The sequence below is a fragment of the Lineus longissimus genome, chromosome 12 (genome assembly GCF_910592395.1).
Source record: "Lineus longissimus chromosome 12, tnLinLong1.2, whole genome shotgun sequence".
Taxonomy (NCBI): domain Eukaryota; kingdom Metazoa; phylum Nemertea; class Pilidiophora; order Heteronemertea; family Lineidae; genus Lineus; species Lineus longissimus.
The window spans coordinates 223,883-238,359 of NC_088319.1; the positions used below are offsets into that span (position 1 = coordinate 223,883).

General features: G+C 41.8%; 3 protein-coding genes across 6 annotated transcripts; 1 reads left to right on the forward strand and 2 right to left on the reverse strand.

Moving 5' to 3' along the window:
- The first annotated feature begins 186 nt into the window (after positions 1 to 186).
- LOC135496867 (cell death protein 3-like) lies at positions 187 to 7,782 on the forward strand. 4 transcript variants are annotated; one of them, XM_064786427.1, is made up of 11 exons: positions 266 to 280; positions 422 to 528; positions 961 to 1,146; positions 1,562 to 1,713; positions 2,183 to 2,217; positions 3,815 to 3,909; positions 4,170 to 4,337; positions 4,705 to 4,924; positions 5,315 to 5,485; positions 5,830 to 5,939; positions 6,329 to 7,782. In XM_064786427.1, the coding sequence occupies exons 3-11, from the start codon at positions 1,015 to 1,017 to the stop codon at positions 6,428 to 6,430; spliced, it is 1,185 nt and encodes a 394-aa protein (XP_064642497.1). In that variant the 5' UTR covers positions 266 to 280; positions 422 to 528; positions 961 to 1,014; the 3' UTR covers positions 6,431 to 7,782. The 4 variants fall into 4 exon arrangements, with proteins under 4 accessions (XP_064642495.1, XP_064642498.1, XP_064642496.1 ...); XM_064786425.1 differs by lacking the exon at positions 422 to 528 and having other exon boundaries at positions 187 to 280; XM_064786426.1 differs by lacking the exon at positions 422 to 528 and having other exon boundaries at positions 197 to 296.
- On the reverse strand, positions 7,541 to 10,052 carry LOC135496868 (eukaryotic translation initiation factor 5A-like). Its single transcript, XM_064786430.1, has 6 exons — positions 9,898 to 10,052; positions 9,521 to 9,608; positions 8,844 to 8,966; positions 8,353 to 8,457; positions 7,924 to 8,076; positions 7,541 to 7,681 (listed from the first exon to the last, which is right to left on the reverse strand). Exons 1-6 carry the CDS (start codon positions 9,906 to 9,908, stop codon positions 7,625 to 7,627), a joined length of 537 nt encoding a protein of 178 aa, XP_064642500.1. The 5' UTR covers positions 9,909 to 10,052; the 3' UTR covers positions 7,541 to 7,624.
- A 474-nt stretch (positions 10,053 to 10,526) lies between these two features.
- Positions 10,527 to 13,723, reverse strand: LOC135496708 (hyaluronidase-like). The gene is made up of 5 exons (XM_064786179.1): positions 13,322 to 13,723; positions 12,822 to 13,066; positions 12,366 to 12,506; positions 11,938 to 12,142; positions 10,527 to 11,464 (listed from the first exon to the last, which is right to left on the reverse strand). The coding sequence occupies exons 1-5, from the start codon at positions 13,622 to 13,624 to the stop codon at positions 10,979 to 10,981; spliced, it is 1,380 nt and encodes a 459-aa protein (XP_064642249.1). The 5' UTR covers positions 13,625 to 13,723; the 3' UTR covers positions 10,527 to 10,978.
- Positions 13,724 to 14,477: the final 754 nt, after the last annotated feature.

Sequence of the window (14,477 nt, forward strand, 5' to 3'; positions counted from 1 at the left end):
AGTTACTAAACTGAGTCATAAAAACAAGAAAAAATTAAAATAATCATTATTGGGCATAGTTTATACAATTTGAAAATTAAAATACGTTATTAGTAATTAATTTGAGAATATGTACTCTTTTTGGGTCAGTTGAAATCGTTTTAAATGTTTTATAAATTTGGTTTATAAAAATTTGTTGCAATACCACTATATTTACTTCCTGATTTCATTTTTTCATCAGCTGATTGTCAGAAATCACTGATTTTCTTGGAAACTGAATATTGTATCGCAACAGAAATTGGTACATAGTTTAAATTGTATGTTTTGCGTGGAATTGATAAATTTCAATAAAATCGGCCAAATATTGGCTGCAATACAAGTTATGCAATCTTCAAATTTTCTAGATTTGAATTAAAGCTGAACTGTCAATTTTTATCCCTAGCAGTTTTGCCATTGCACAATCTACGAAAGAAGCCTGTAATTCACTTTAAAGGTCCAACGCAGTGACAATTGAATGACTAGCTTAAAATTGACAAATACAGAGTCCCTGTAAGTAATGTTATTTTAGCCCCAACTGAACTGCCAGCCCTGTGATCTGAGCACCAGTGATCAGAGGCGCATGCACACTGAGGCCCATTGGCCCAGTGACATCAAGACTTTCGGGATATATTTCATAGCCAGTCTGTCTTACCCAGGGTATGCCACATCGAGTTGGTTTGCTTCCAAGATGCAATCAACATTCATGACATCATAGCGATGATGCTGTTGAAATGTCTCAGTTGTATTTGGTCCACTCAGTGTAGTTGATCTTGGATGTGAATGAAAACAACACATTTATCACTTTTTCAGTTGCTTCCTCTGAAGCAGTGTCATCTTTTTCAGTTGCTTCCTCTGAAGCAGTGTCATCTTTTTCAGTTGCTTCCTCTGAAGCAGTGTCATCTTTTTCAGTTGCTTCCTCTGAAGCAGTGTCATCTTTTTCAGTTGCTTCCTCTGAAGCAGTGTCATCTTGTTTGTGATAAACGTCGAGAAAGAAAGATGGAGCAAATCCATAGAAAGACGCTTCAGAAACTACGCCCAGATCTCAAAAGAAGCTTAGAGGTGGAGAATCTGTGGGATGAACTGGTTGCCAGGGGCGTTTTCTCAGAGGACATGGCCGAGGAATACAGGGTGAGGAGAGATGACATGTAGCAAGGCTATCTCAGTCTCCAACACTCCCTCATTAGTGCTTTGAGATGCATACAACATACAAAGTACAACAGATGTCACAATGTCATCATGTTGTGGGATCACTCTAATGATTACTGACTGTATGCAGGCGATCCCCGGCTCCTGGGACCACTCTAATGATTACTGACTGTATGCAGGCGATCCACGGCTCCATCATCAGGTGTTCAGTGGCTGGATGTCCGCTGTTGGTTTCTCTCCACAGAAATTGACGGTTCGTTTCTCGGGTGATTCTGATATGGCTTGCCTTCTTCCAGGATCGTTGACATTGCATTCAATCGTTGACCAATAGAGGCATATCGTCTCTACAACAGTGTGTTTTCAGGAATTATCTTAGTATTGTTGGCTCTTCTTTCAGTCACATCAGTCTCTGGGTAAACAACGAGATGAACTGCTTCAGAACCTTCCCAAAAGAGGGCCTCGGGCATATGAGCTATTCTTAGAATGCTTGGCTGAGACAGACCAAGGACATATCAGGCAAATGATACTGAACCAGGAGGCGATACTGAGGTAACTTAGGAGTGCTCCAAGAACAGTATTTATGACCTTCCTCAAGCAGCCAATTGGGACTTCCTCTCAGATCTGGTGACCAATCAGAAGAGAGATTTCATCCCTGTTCACCCCAGATAGCCTAGCCATGGTTGAGTATGGGGGTTTCGATTGGTCAATACCTGTCGCCAAACAAGAAGTCCCACATTATTTATTATTTGTTGAAAGCCGTGATTTGGGCCAACAAAAATATTTAAAATCCGACAACAATTTGACTGATTGTGACAGTGACAAATATCATATTGCCAATTACTTGATGAAGACATTCTTGAAAAGAAGTTTAGAATTATCCAAAACTTTGGTAATGTCGATTGACCTGAAAGTCCCTGATAGTGCTCTTTGTGTGTTAAATTCCCGAGTATACATTTGCCATTGTCTGTAATCAACTTTTGAAGCAAGCATTTCAAGAGATCTGAACCTTTTGTTTCAGGGGTAAAGCTCTGCCACCTGCACCAAACGATCAAGGTATGTTATTGACCTTTTGAACGCTGCACATACCATGGACCAATCAAATAGATTGAATATTGTGACAGCATGTAAGGAAGTTGAGCTGAATTAATTGGTGGTTATCTTGTCCTTTACATGAAGGGTATCCAGTGAAAACGTCCCCATGCCAAAACGTCCTCACTTTCAAGGTACCAAAACGTCCTCATGCCAAAACGTCCTCGCTTTCAAGGTACCAAAACGTCCCCATGCCAAAACGTCCTCACTTTCAAGGTACCAAAACGTCCCCATGCCAAAACGTCCTCACTTTCAAGGTACCAAAACGTCCCCATGCCAAAACGTCCTTGCTTTCAAGGTACCAAAACGTCCCCATGCCAAAACGTCCTCACTTTCAAGGTACCAAAACGTCCTCATGCCAAAACGTCCTCGCTTTCAAGGTACCAAAACGTCCCCATGCCAAAACGTCCTCGCTTTCAAGGTACCAAAACGTCCCCATGCCAAAACGTCCTCGCTTTCAAGGTACCAAAACGTCCTCGTGTCAAAAACGTCCTCGCTTTCACTTAAAGGTGGCTTGGCATTGGGGGCTTGGCATTGGGGGCTTGGGCTTTACCTGGGGTAATCGCCATAACCTCCAAATCGAGATGGGCAGGTATAGGAAACAAAAGCCCGAATAGAGATTATGTTTGCTCTGTGGAAGTGATGTAGAAAATGAAACCCATTTCTGTATGCAATGTACAAAATATGCAAGAACTCGCACGGATTACCTAAAATCCATTGATACATTAGATTAACAGGGATTGTCAGATTTAGAAAAACTTTGCAAAATTGCATTTGGCCCAATGAACTCACCCTCAAGCTACGAACAACCATCGCATGAATATTGAGTTGAGAGCTGGGTCAACAATGACATGAATATTGAGTTGAGAGCTGGGTCAACAATGACATGAATATTGAGTTGAGAGCTGGGTCAACAATGACATGAATATTGAGTTGAGAGCTGGGTCAACAATGACATGAATATTGAGTTGAGAGCTGGGTCAACAATGACATGAATATTGAGTTGAGAGCTGGGTCAACAATGACATGAATATTGAGTTGAGAGCTGGGTCAACAATGACATGAATATTGAGTTGAGAGCTGGGTCAACAATGACATGAATATTGAGTTGAGAGCTGGGTCAACAATGACATGAATATTGAGTTGAGAGCTGGGTCAACAATGACATGAATATTGAGTTGAGAGCTGGGTCAACAATGACATGAATATTGAGTTTTGAGCTGGGTCAACAATGACATTATTAGGTCCATAAACTATAATTGTAATGAAAGTAGGAGGAAACCGGGGACCCCATAGAGTCATCATCATCAGATCGGAACAGCCACCGAGACTTGTTGGTTTGGAACAGCTGATTGAGAACGCACTGTTGTCGTGTTTGGCCCCTTGACTACATCTGATTGGACATACAGAGGTCATGTGACTGGGGCGAGAGCGATTCTTACGCTACAGCTCACATGCCCAACTGTGAAATTACAATTGGCGGGAAATATCATTGATTTGTTTGGGTCAGAAATAGTATCTTATGATACAATTTTTTATAGAATATTCAACCTTTTTTCAGATGTGACAGATTTCACTCCAACAAGTGGCGTCCTGGATCTGAATGTCTCAAGAACGTCTGATGATTTTATACAGAATTTCAACAAAGACATCCCAGTAAGTGTCCTTAGATCTTTCACCCAAAATACTCCTGTTGAATCAAGCCTTGAGTTGGCACAAACCATATTGAGCCAAATTTACACTTAGAAAATTTAGAAATTTGTTTCCTTTCCTGTTGTTTCATTCTATCATTAAAAACATGTTAAAAATTTTTGAAGAAATTTATGTCCATCTAATGGTTCATGTTTAATAGCCCTTGGCTGGTGCATTTAAGAACATTTCTGAAACATTGAAAATTCATATTGTTTATTTGACAGCATTATCGTATGTCTTCCCATCCGAGGGGTTACGCCCTCTTGATCAACAACAGGAAGTTTGGCTACATGAGTGAGAGGGTGGGGACCGAGATTGATGGGACAAACCTGGAGAACCTTCTCAAACAACTTGGCTACCAAGTGGAGCAGAAGAGAGAACTGACAGCTCAGGTGAGCTCATATCATCACACAGTGTCTTCCCTGACTGTTTCAGACACATTAGGGCGCCACATTTAAAAAATGTTTTTGAAAACATTTTTAATATTTTAGACCACTCTTAGTCATTTAAACCACCATACAATGCATCGATATGACCCAATGTAATGATATTAAGTCATATGTCCTCTCCTATGTAAACAGATGCTATGCATTGGTGAAAGGGAGTGCTGTTATAGTTTCACAGTCTGTGTTCAAGAGTGTCATACCAGGCATCAAATGTTAGCTGTAGCTTTACTTCTTATTTGCCCTTGGCCTACACTTTCAACTTCTATTTCTTCTGGCAAAACACAAATGATAAACTATCGTTTTCTCTCCACAGGAAATCAGAACAGCTGTGAGGCAGTTTGCGGTGAAACCGCAGCTGAATCAGGTCGACTCATGCGTGTTTGCAATCATGACCCACGGTGAGAACGGAGAGGTTTATGGCGTAGACGACGAACTTGTCCCCCTCGATAGCCTCGTGCAGCTCTTTGAAGGAGAACACTGCCCCGCTCTAGTCAATAAACCAAAGATGTTCATCATCCAGGCCTGTAGAGGAAGTAAGTACTTACACCTGCACTGAGTTATTTTAAGGAGCGTAGCAAAGGTGTGTCAAGTCAAAAAGACAAAATGGTTCAGTCTCTCTGTACACCCTTAACCCCTCTCAAGAGACTAAATATGGGAAACTTTGATTTCACATTGCTGGATGTAACCAAGAGGATAATGCTTGAGGAATAAGCATTCCTATTTTTTTCAATATGTGGTGCTAGACTGGCTGAGGAAAAGCCTTGGAGACACTTCACAAGTGACAAGCCTAAAAGGTTGGCAAGTCCTTACAGGGTGTCTGAACTCAGTGGTGGAGATGAAATCTTATTCATCGGCATGCAGGTTTATGGTGAAATGAACCACAAGATATCCTTTGCTTTAAAGTCCTGATCAACCATTTTCAGAGAAGAAAGATGCTGGTTTTGCTGGCTTTGACGCCACGGATTCTGTACCACCTGTGGACATGGAGAAAACCATCAGTGACTTCCAGCGGATGAGTATAGATGATGTGGCCGTACTAAAACAGAAACTACCAACATTGACTGATACTCTTATTGCTTACTCGACTATCCCAGGTGAGTCACGATGCAAGGCTTCATTTGTGCATCTTATCCCAGGTGAGTGACGATGGGCCCATGGTAGAATCGATGATGATCATCACAAACCAAGTTTTACATCAGATCTCATCATAGATTCTACCATGGGATATCGTAGATTCTCAAAATGCACAATTCTCATTTAGTTGTTGAATATTGTCACCAGTACAATATATCTATTTTTATTTTACTCGTAATATTAACTGAATTTGAATCATGAAAACAACACCTGTCAACATATTCATGCCAAGTTTAATACAGTTTTTTCTCCACATTGATTTCTTATTCCTAACGAGCCTTTAAATGGTGATTGTTCATTTCAGGTTATGTGTCATGGCGGAACACGACGACCGGCAGTTGGTTCATCCAGTCTATATGTGAGATCTTCGCTGAACATGCTCACCACCAGGATGCGCTTAGTCTCCTGACAATGGTAAGTCAGGCGTTGTGTTGACCTCGGCATTTCTATCAGAAATATCTAAGACTTTGCTACATCCGCTTGGATATTATGAGGACCACTACTGATGGATGGAGCATCTTACGGGGGGTTTTTTGCGGTTGGCAAAGTGTGACCTCAAAGGGAAATAGACCCCCTTCAGTGAAGCTCCCCACAGTAAGGCCAGGGGCATACTTCAAAGGATACCCACCACCTGCTGTAGGGCCCTTGGTCTCCATTACTCAGATACCACACTTGTCATCATTTCCCCAAACTACGGGAGTTGCGGGAGGTATATAAATACATGTACCAGTTTATATCCAATGAACGGATTTTCATAATGTGTGTTTTAATAACAATCTGAGCTGTTATTATCCACTTTCCAGGTGAATGATAAGATGTCACGAGCATTCGGAACGCAGTATAAGCAAACTCCGGCCCCCGTTTTCACGTTTCGAAAGAAACTCTTCTTCTTTCCCGGATTGTGATTGCCAGGTTGCGGACATCTAGGAAGCTTTCATGTGATATACGGCCACTGCAGCTGGGTGGGGCAGAGGTGACATCTAGGAAGCTTTCATGTGATATACGGCCACTGCAGCTGGGTGGGGCAGAGGTGATCAGCTCTGCTCTTTCTTCATTACTGTGGAAAGGAACGACAGCTGTTTTGAAAACTCTCAATTGTTCTTTCATGACAAGCGTAGGAAAATGACCTGGGTAGATATGTCATCCAGCCATGAACAGAGATGGGGGTCGGCAACTTTCACACACATATGACCAGATCTTCAGATCCGACCACCCTCGAGGTCATCAGGTGACCACTGTCAGCCATAGCACTTGATGATATTCAGATAAATATCTACTTTAGGAAATTTTGCTCTGCTTGTGAAGAAAGAACTTTTGAAAGTAATTCTAAACCAAGGTGGTGAACCTCTTGGTTTGACCTTTGTCTTGCTGTTTATGCATTCGACCGATGACAAAGCTATGTGGAGCTTTTATCAAGAAGATTATCAACTTCCACCAGCATCTTGTGGACGACAAAGAGACTTCCTCTCAGACTGTGGATGCAGCAAGGATTGTGTTCAGGAAACAAGGCGCACAATCGATGGTAACCCAGGGCTGCTTTTATAAGATTGTCTGACCAGAACTTTGTCAGAATTTCAGAACTGTTGCCTTCTTTACGAGAGGTCTATCCACTGATTCCAAATGTGCTCTAACTTTTTATGCTTCAATCAAAAACTCAACAAAATCATATGTGCTCTTGATAATCATTTTGTTTTATTAAAGGAGGAGGCGTGGATTACTGACACCCATCACTAATGTAGGGTCACAGTATTCTTTTAAACAAGAAAATGTACCAAACATTTTACAAGCAATTTGTCTAGGCACGGCGGCTAAATGCTGATGAATCAAAGGTGTGGTTCGGCAACTGTCAGATGACTGCCCGCACGTCATGGCCACATGTGCACCCACAGCTAAAATGGCCCAAAAACTGTGTCTTTCTTGAAAACTAGCTGATCAGTATAACAAAGATAACCACATTGTCATATCATCCTCCAGAAGTACTAACTTCAAGTAGTGATACGATCAAAGTCTTGAGTCCATAGTCTCTCTCACCATAAACCCTTGACCAATCCTTGACCAATGAATCCTTGGTCTGCATTCACACATAATCTGGTTCAAGACTACTCCTCCTTAATGGATTCAAGCTTTTCCTGGTCACCAAATTTAATCGTCTTCACCTGAAATCAAGTGGTACTTTCCATTAAATTTCAACTCTGTAATCAGGACATCTCACAATAAAAGACATCATTTGGCAGCATCAAACTTGCCTAATTGTAAATAGTTGAAATAATTTAGCTCCAAATAGGAAAATCGAATTGAAATAACTGTGACAGTTGTCAAAACATTGAATTAAAAGTTGCAATTGCAGAAAACCTTGAAATCAAACGACCGTGAATATTTCTGGTTTGACTGTTCTCACCGAGTAACACTTGTTCTCAAAGTCAGCATCCAGCAGATTCTGGTAAGATTTGTTTGATTTCTCCACACGGAGCCGTATCACCAGGTTCTGGTCATTCAGCACAGCGATGGTGCCATAGTCGTAGAAGTCATCAGCTTCCCTGAACATGATCGCCTGAAATGATTAATTTACTTGAAATTAAACAATCTTAGCTATCAAATCCTAGAGCTTGGAGTGGCATACTGGAAACACAAGGGCCTTTCACCTGTGGCGGGATCAATTCCTGGGCGGACCCAGTATACTCTTAGTTCACATGTTCTGAACTCATTATCTAGAAAATTAATCAATTATTTGCTGTACAGTATGGGTTGGTGTTTTGAAGCATATTCAGTAGCAGAACTCGTCCACATTGACACGATTCTTTTTTAACCCTGAGTAGTAATAACTCACCGTGTAGTCATGGCGGGTTATCTTCGGACACTCAACATCTTTGGAGCTCATGAACAGTTCCTCGTACTTCTGACCAGTGAAGATGTCAACACCAGTCACATGCACCTGGAGTTGCAAAGCAGAAGTTAAAAAAATCAGAAATTTTAAAGTTAAAAAAACTTGATTAAAGCAGCTAAATGGTGTTCTCAAATACTTTTAAAACAATTGTTATTCAGAGTTTGCAATTATGCCCAGTATAAAAGGTTAATCTCCTGGTGACTAATCTGCTTTATTTGGGAACTGGGTCAGGTGCCATTTGGTTATATCAACTGTATTCCTTAAACAGCATTATCGAGATCAAGTATTATAAACTTTGTGAAGCTTCCTATGGCCCAACAATGTCCTTGGAGGGCTTTCACACTGATATTATAGGTCAGTGACTGAAACATGTCATCACTTGTTAAAGGAGGAGTATAGGCAAAAATAGGGGTCACCTTTGGGTGAGTACTCACCTTTGCTGATCCATGCTTGCCTGTTTTAGACGTAGAAACATCCATCACCTTACAGGGAAACTGACCCTTCCTCAGCATACAGTAGCCGCTCTTCCTGATGCCGCTAGCCTGCTTGGACTCGGTCTAAAACATGAAGAGGGCCAGTTCTGTTTTGCTGGTGTGGTTGCCCATTAAGACCGCTGGTGTGGTTGCCCATTAAGACCGCTGGTGTGGTTGCCCATTAAGACCGCAGGGGCACGAAGTTCAAGTCAAAATCCGCATTGAATGAATGGTCGCACAAATGTGTGCTCCTGCTGTGAGGACCAATTCATACAAGCATTTATTTGATGCAGGTTTTGACTTGAACTTCAGGCTCCTGTGGTGCAGACAATCATCACTTTAGAACATCAATTTATGCTCTATTTAAATGGGGGAGAAGTCCCATTAGCCGCTGTGTTATAGTGGCTCGGACTCTTGACTAGTAGTCAAGAGGTCCCTGGTTCAGTCCCCACTGTTGGCGTGAGACTCGGGCAGCTCTCTTTGTCTATTACTCCACCCTGGTAAAATGGGTCCTGGTCAGAATGCGCAGATTGTAGTGCTAGCTGAGCAGCTCATCTGAGTGCTACAGAAAGCTTTCACGGACGAGGGTTAAAGTCTCCAGGTGGATGGTCACCTGCAGCCAACGATAAATCACCTACGTTTGTTGAATGAGCGCCAACATTTTGAAATGTCTCCTCCTCCATCACATCTGCTGGTTTCTTCACCATCTTGTGCTGTGTGCTTCGCCTTCAACGAGAAAAACACAACTTTGGGATCATAGTACAACTGAGCCGACTCTAAAAACCCTTTTTCACAGCAAGTTGAATTCCTTGATGTGCTCCTGCAAGCTTTCCACTGATGAGGACTTGTAGAACAGCAACAGTCAGTCAACTTGGGCATATCATTTATGTGTTAGTTTGCCTTTCCACACGATGGACATCGAGGTAGACCCTGCCATGAATCACCAGCAGGATCGTGAATTACAACTGATTTATGTTACAGTTCACAGTTTGTGCACAAGTCTAAATGTACTTACGTTCGAACCATCCTGTCGGGCAACAACACTCAGCGTGGAGCAACAGGAATCCAAAGAAATCGACTTTAAAAGTAAAGAATATTTGAAGAATTCAACTATTTTGGTCCAAGACAAAAATCCCAAAGTTGAATTCCTTGATTGTGACAGAAGCAGGTCTAAATAAGCTAAGTTATTGCACACTAGATTAGGTAGGTTGTGCAATGAATCTCATCCTTAATCAATATTTCACCATGATGGTGCAATGGCATTGACAGAGTCATTTGACGTTTGATTGAGTGTACTGAAAGGCTTGCTGCTGGAGGATGGGCAGGTAGGAAGTTTGGGCCCGTCCTCAACATAGGGTGTCAGAAGCATGTCCCCAATGAAGACTTGACAGTGTGGAGACGAGGTCCATTTGGAGACAGTCACTGCACGCAGAGCTATAGAAAACAAGAGAGCATCAGCACATGCACATCCTGGAATTCAGGGCTTTTCCCTCAGCACTTATGACCAAGCATACAACTGACCCTGTGACATGCATACAGTTTCTGCTCTATTCTCTCGACAAGATGACATCATTGCATATTGTAACCTCACTATTGCATGCATTTTTGAAGAGTGGCTCACACAGATTCACATAACAACGTCTTTAAAACTATTTAAGTCATTTATTTGTCACAAATCATAAGCACCATTTTTTGATCATTTGAGAACCATTTACATGTAATGGTTAATGCACTAGGCAATGAACTTTGGCAATATTGAATTAAAATGCGAAAATGAAACGGTTGCAAGTATCATTGAGTTTACAGTATTTGACTGTGGACATCAGTATACTACAGTTATTCCTCTCTGCAATCATCTGATGGTTACATAGGTTTCACTGCCAAGGATGCATTTGATCCATGCCATGGCAGTCAACAGAATGATTGGTTATCAAAACCTCAGCTGTACATTTTCATACACCACCTGACTAGACAATTAACATGTTTAATGAGGCTTGTACCAGCGTAAACTTGGTGGATTTTTTCGTATGGATATCTATACCAAAATGTGCTGGATATAAAAATTCATTGTCTTCCAGACGGACGAAGATATAACTTCAAATCCTTTTATCACAACTTTCTCCACCCCAACCAGAGTAACACCGACATGTGTAGTCGTCAGACTTGACCATCCATGAAGACAACTGTCTGATTGTCCTCTGAAACAATGCATTGAACTCTAACTGAACACCACGAAGATACTCCACCATCGAGTCCTGATGCCAAGTGCGAAAATACAAATACCTCGAGGATGGTTCATCGGGCATTCCGATAGATTTAGATATCTTTGCAATTGATTCAGACAAATCTAACAGCGCCATCAAATCCTTCCTCTGGCACCGTCCATGGTTACTGCACACCTTTTGACTGCACGTTCTTGTGTAGTTTGTGATGTTTTTTATGAATGGGCCTAGTGTCGTATTGAGGTAGGCCTGGAGGGCGATGCATTGGCTCTTGTTCGTAAAGTCGTTGTGGGATCCCCAAACAACAACACCAGAACTTCCGAAGTCTGCGGCCTGTTTGAAGGTCTTGATGAGGTCAGCCTGAAATGCAAACTTACTTGATAAAAGGGAGATGACAGACATGAGCCAAGTGGGCCAGATTAACCATCGCCAAGTTGCCGGTGGGAGTCTCTGGCATCTACTTGTGACAGTACTAGATCATCCATCTTTATCCTTGTATGAGAAATCAAGCCAGACATCTCGAACCAACAACTGGACCTGATAGCTTTTGCTTATAAGCACCAGTGTGTTAAAATGTCTACCCCACCACAATGACACCTACATAAGACATCCTGAGGAAATCATGGGTTAATGTTTAATGCATATCCGACCCTGCTCACATTTTGTGTGCAGGGCCCAAATGTTGAACCACCCTGAAGAACTCCTACATGTACTTGCATAGGCAAAGGCCTACTCCCTGACAAATTCTCAAAATGGTTTCCGACCCATCCACATATCCTGAAAAAAAGACCATTCTCCCTTTTATTGAGAGTAAAACTTGTTGCCTGACATACCTCTGTGTAGAATTTACTTCTCTGATCAGTGTATCCGTAGGTCGAGTATAAAAACACCCCAGGGGCATGTGATGTGGTGTCATTATATGCAATCCTGAAGCTCTCTTCTAAAGTTCCATAGATATAGCTGGCTGCATCCGGTATTGTAGTGGACAAATACACAGAAGGATAGAGGCTGGCACTGGACCTGTACAACCAGGACATCCTGAAAGGAACTTTTAGTTATTTTGGGGGTATCTTATCATCATCTATGTCATTATACCTGTATCACACAGGATATTCCTTGACTTCAATTTAAAACTTTTCTGGGGGAGAACCCCTGTCAATACGAAAATAAAAGGTAGGTGAATATATTTCCGAGGTTGAAGTGCCCATTAGATGAGGATGCTACTCTTGCCGACAGAATAAAACGTTCCATTCATACATACTGGTCATTCCGTTCTCTGATGATTAAGTCGCAATGACTCTGCCCTACTTTGCGGTTGTAACAATAGGGGTAGTGATAATAGCCCCAGTGTCCTCCTGGGCGCACTGCTCTCGCCAATAGAAGGGTCGATTCCATGTATTTTCTGAAAGGAGTATTTGAACTTCGCATGTTTACAAAATTCTTCACATACTTGAGGCACAATGCTTTGGGCACAGTGCTTTAGGCTGGGCTATTGCCGGAGCCATGAGCAGCTCATCAGGTGGCTGGAGCTCATCCCCGATTGTTTAGCCCTGGCCTATCTCAGGTCAACTTTTCAGGCAAGCCTGCTACCCATTGCTTGGGCTGGGGCAAGCAATGTTGGGTGAATGGTCTCGCCAAGGGTGACTGAGATGAAAAAGCAATGATCTTTCCGAGACTCAAAATTCGGATTAGGTCATTGTATAAATAATAATATTACCTTGCAGCTGTATCAAATTGAATCTTGGCTTCGGCTACGAGTTGCGACTTGTTCCAAGTTGGATGCATTCTCTCCACAAGTTCGATTGATTTGTTTTTGTAGTTTGATCTCACACCAAAGTTGAATTCCCACAAGCCAAGCCACATCTCGAGGTCAATCACGGCAAGTCCCCCAAATGTCACATCTGGTATAAAGGATCTGAAGTCCTTCTTACATTGTTCCAGATGTGCTGTCAAATTCCCAAGCTGAAATTGAAAAGTGATGTTAAAGTTTGGCAAAAGGATCTTAGTTCTTCCCCTTTTCTTTGATCGGTTCTTTTTTATCAGGTATGACACTCTTACATTATATACAAAGGCGTAAATTGTGTTAGGAAGTTAGAGTAATAAAGTAAAAAAAAACAGAAGTGCAGTGAAAATACAGACTACCCTGAAGACAACTACCCTGAAGACAACTACCCTGAAGACAACTACCCTGAAGAAATGCTGCAGTGAGTACGCTACCTGGGGAAGCCCACCATTTACTGCTCTTCCATCTGGTAAAAAGAAAGGAAACTTCCCCAACTGGTAGTGGTAGAATATGGTCATGACATCCCCAATAAACTGATGGGCTGGGTTGACAGCTATGTCAAAGGCAGTCAGGTTCAGGAATACCCCATATTTTTTTAGGCATTTTTCACTGGGGGCGTTCCACACAGTTAGAAATGGATCATTTGGCAAAGGTGGGTCGTTGATTGCAAAGTTTTGAACTGAAGTACATAGAACTGTTTGTGCTAGACTTGTGAGAATGATCATAAGAAATTTCATTTTGTGAAAAGGTGATTTTGAAGTGTTTTTCGTTATTAATTCAGGAAGCAGACAGATACAGGGACAGTGACCATGTTTTGATCATGTGACCAAAAAACTCCCTAATGAGACCTACAAATTTGGTCACATTACAAATTGCAATTTGTAATTTGTAATTTGTAATGTGACCAAATTTGTAGGTCTCATTAGGGAGTTTTTTTCGCATTTTTTTTAAGCGGCCAAGTCCTAACCGTAGTTTCTAAAAAATCATTGATTTCTTGGTCCTCACAGTATGCCAGTGTTGATTTCGTAGTTGTTTTGGCATAAATATATTTTTGAAGTTTCTAAAACCTAGAGTGCTACTCAATAAGCGGCTAACAAGAAACTACGCATTTTACTGTTGTTGCCGACGTATGTGTACAATGAACTTGGGATGTGCGTCGGCCCCGTGTTGAAATGCCATCCAGTGCCGGTTGGCGCGTTTTTGGGTGTATACAATGCGAAGATCGAAGACCGCAGACCTGTACAAAACGCAGACCCATCTACAAAACGAAGACTCCTAGAGCCCGGGAATCCGTTAGTCACCCACTGTGAGCACAAGGTTGATGTGGTCGTCGTCTGCTATTTGTGCTAATACAGACGACTCACGAGCAGGAAGTAGTTTTTTTATGCATCGCGGTCGTGAGCTGAAATAAGAGGAATAGAATAGGAGAAAATTATGAAGTTATGTATTTTTGGGGAATTTTTCCCCCCAACGTTTTGGGTGTGGCCACAGCATAGATATTTTTAAGAAGCCTCTCATAGCCCTCTGGGATAGCGCTCCGCTGACTATGCTATCACCCAAAACATTTGAGTCCTGGGGTTCGTCATTTTA

What these genes read in the sequence shown, in the direction of transcription:
- LOC135496867 (XM_064786425.1), top strand. Translation starts at nt 1,015, where the DNA reads ATGGAGCAAATCCATAGAAAGACGCTTCAGAAACTACGCCCAGATCTC. An exon ending in AACCAGGAGGCGATACTGAG is followed by an intron (nt 1,714 to 2,182) that starts GTAACTTAGGAG and finishes CTTTTGTTTCAG; the next exon opens with GGGTAAAGCTCTGCCACCTG. An exon ending in ATTTCAACAAAGACATCCCA is followed by an intron (nt 3,910 to 4,169) that starts GTAAGTGTCCTT and finishes TTTATTTGACAG; the next exon opens with CATTATCGTATGTCTTCCCA.
- LOC135496868 (XM_064786430.1), bottom strand. An exon ending in TTGGCGCTCATTCAACAAAC is followed by an intron (nt 8,967 to 9,520) that starts GTAGGTGATTTA and finishes TTCATGTTTTAG; the next exon opens with ACCGAGTCCAAGCAGGCTAG. An exon ending in TTGAGAACAAGTGTTACTCG is followed by an intron (nt 7,682 to 7,923) that starts GTGAGAACAGTC and finishes ACTTGATTTCAG; the next exon opens with GTGAAGACGATTAAATTTGG.
- LOC135496708 (XM_064786179.1), bottom strand. Translation starts at nt 13,624, where the DNA reads ATGAAATTTCTTATGATCATTCTCACAAGTCTAGCACAAACAGTTCTA. An exon ending in TAAATGGTGGGCTTCCCCAG is followed by an intron (nt 13,067 to 13,321) that starts GTAGCGTACTCA and finishes TTTCAATTTCAG; the next exon opens with CTTGGGAATTTGACAGCACA. An exon ending in ATCAGAGAACGGAATGACCA is followed by an intron (nt 12,143 to 12,365) that starts GTATGTATGAAT and finishes AGTTCCTTTCAG; the next exon opens with GATGTCCTGGTTGTACAGGT.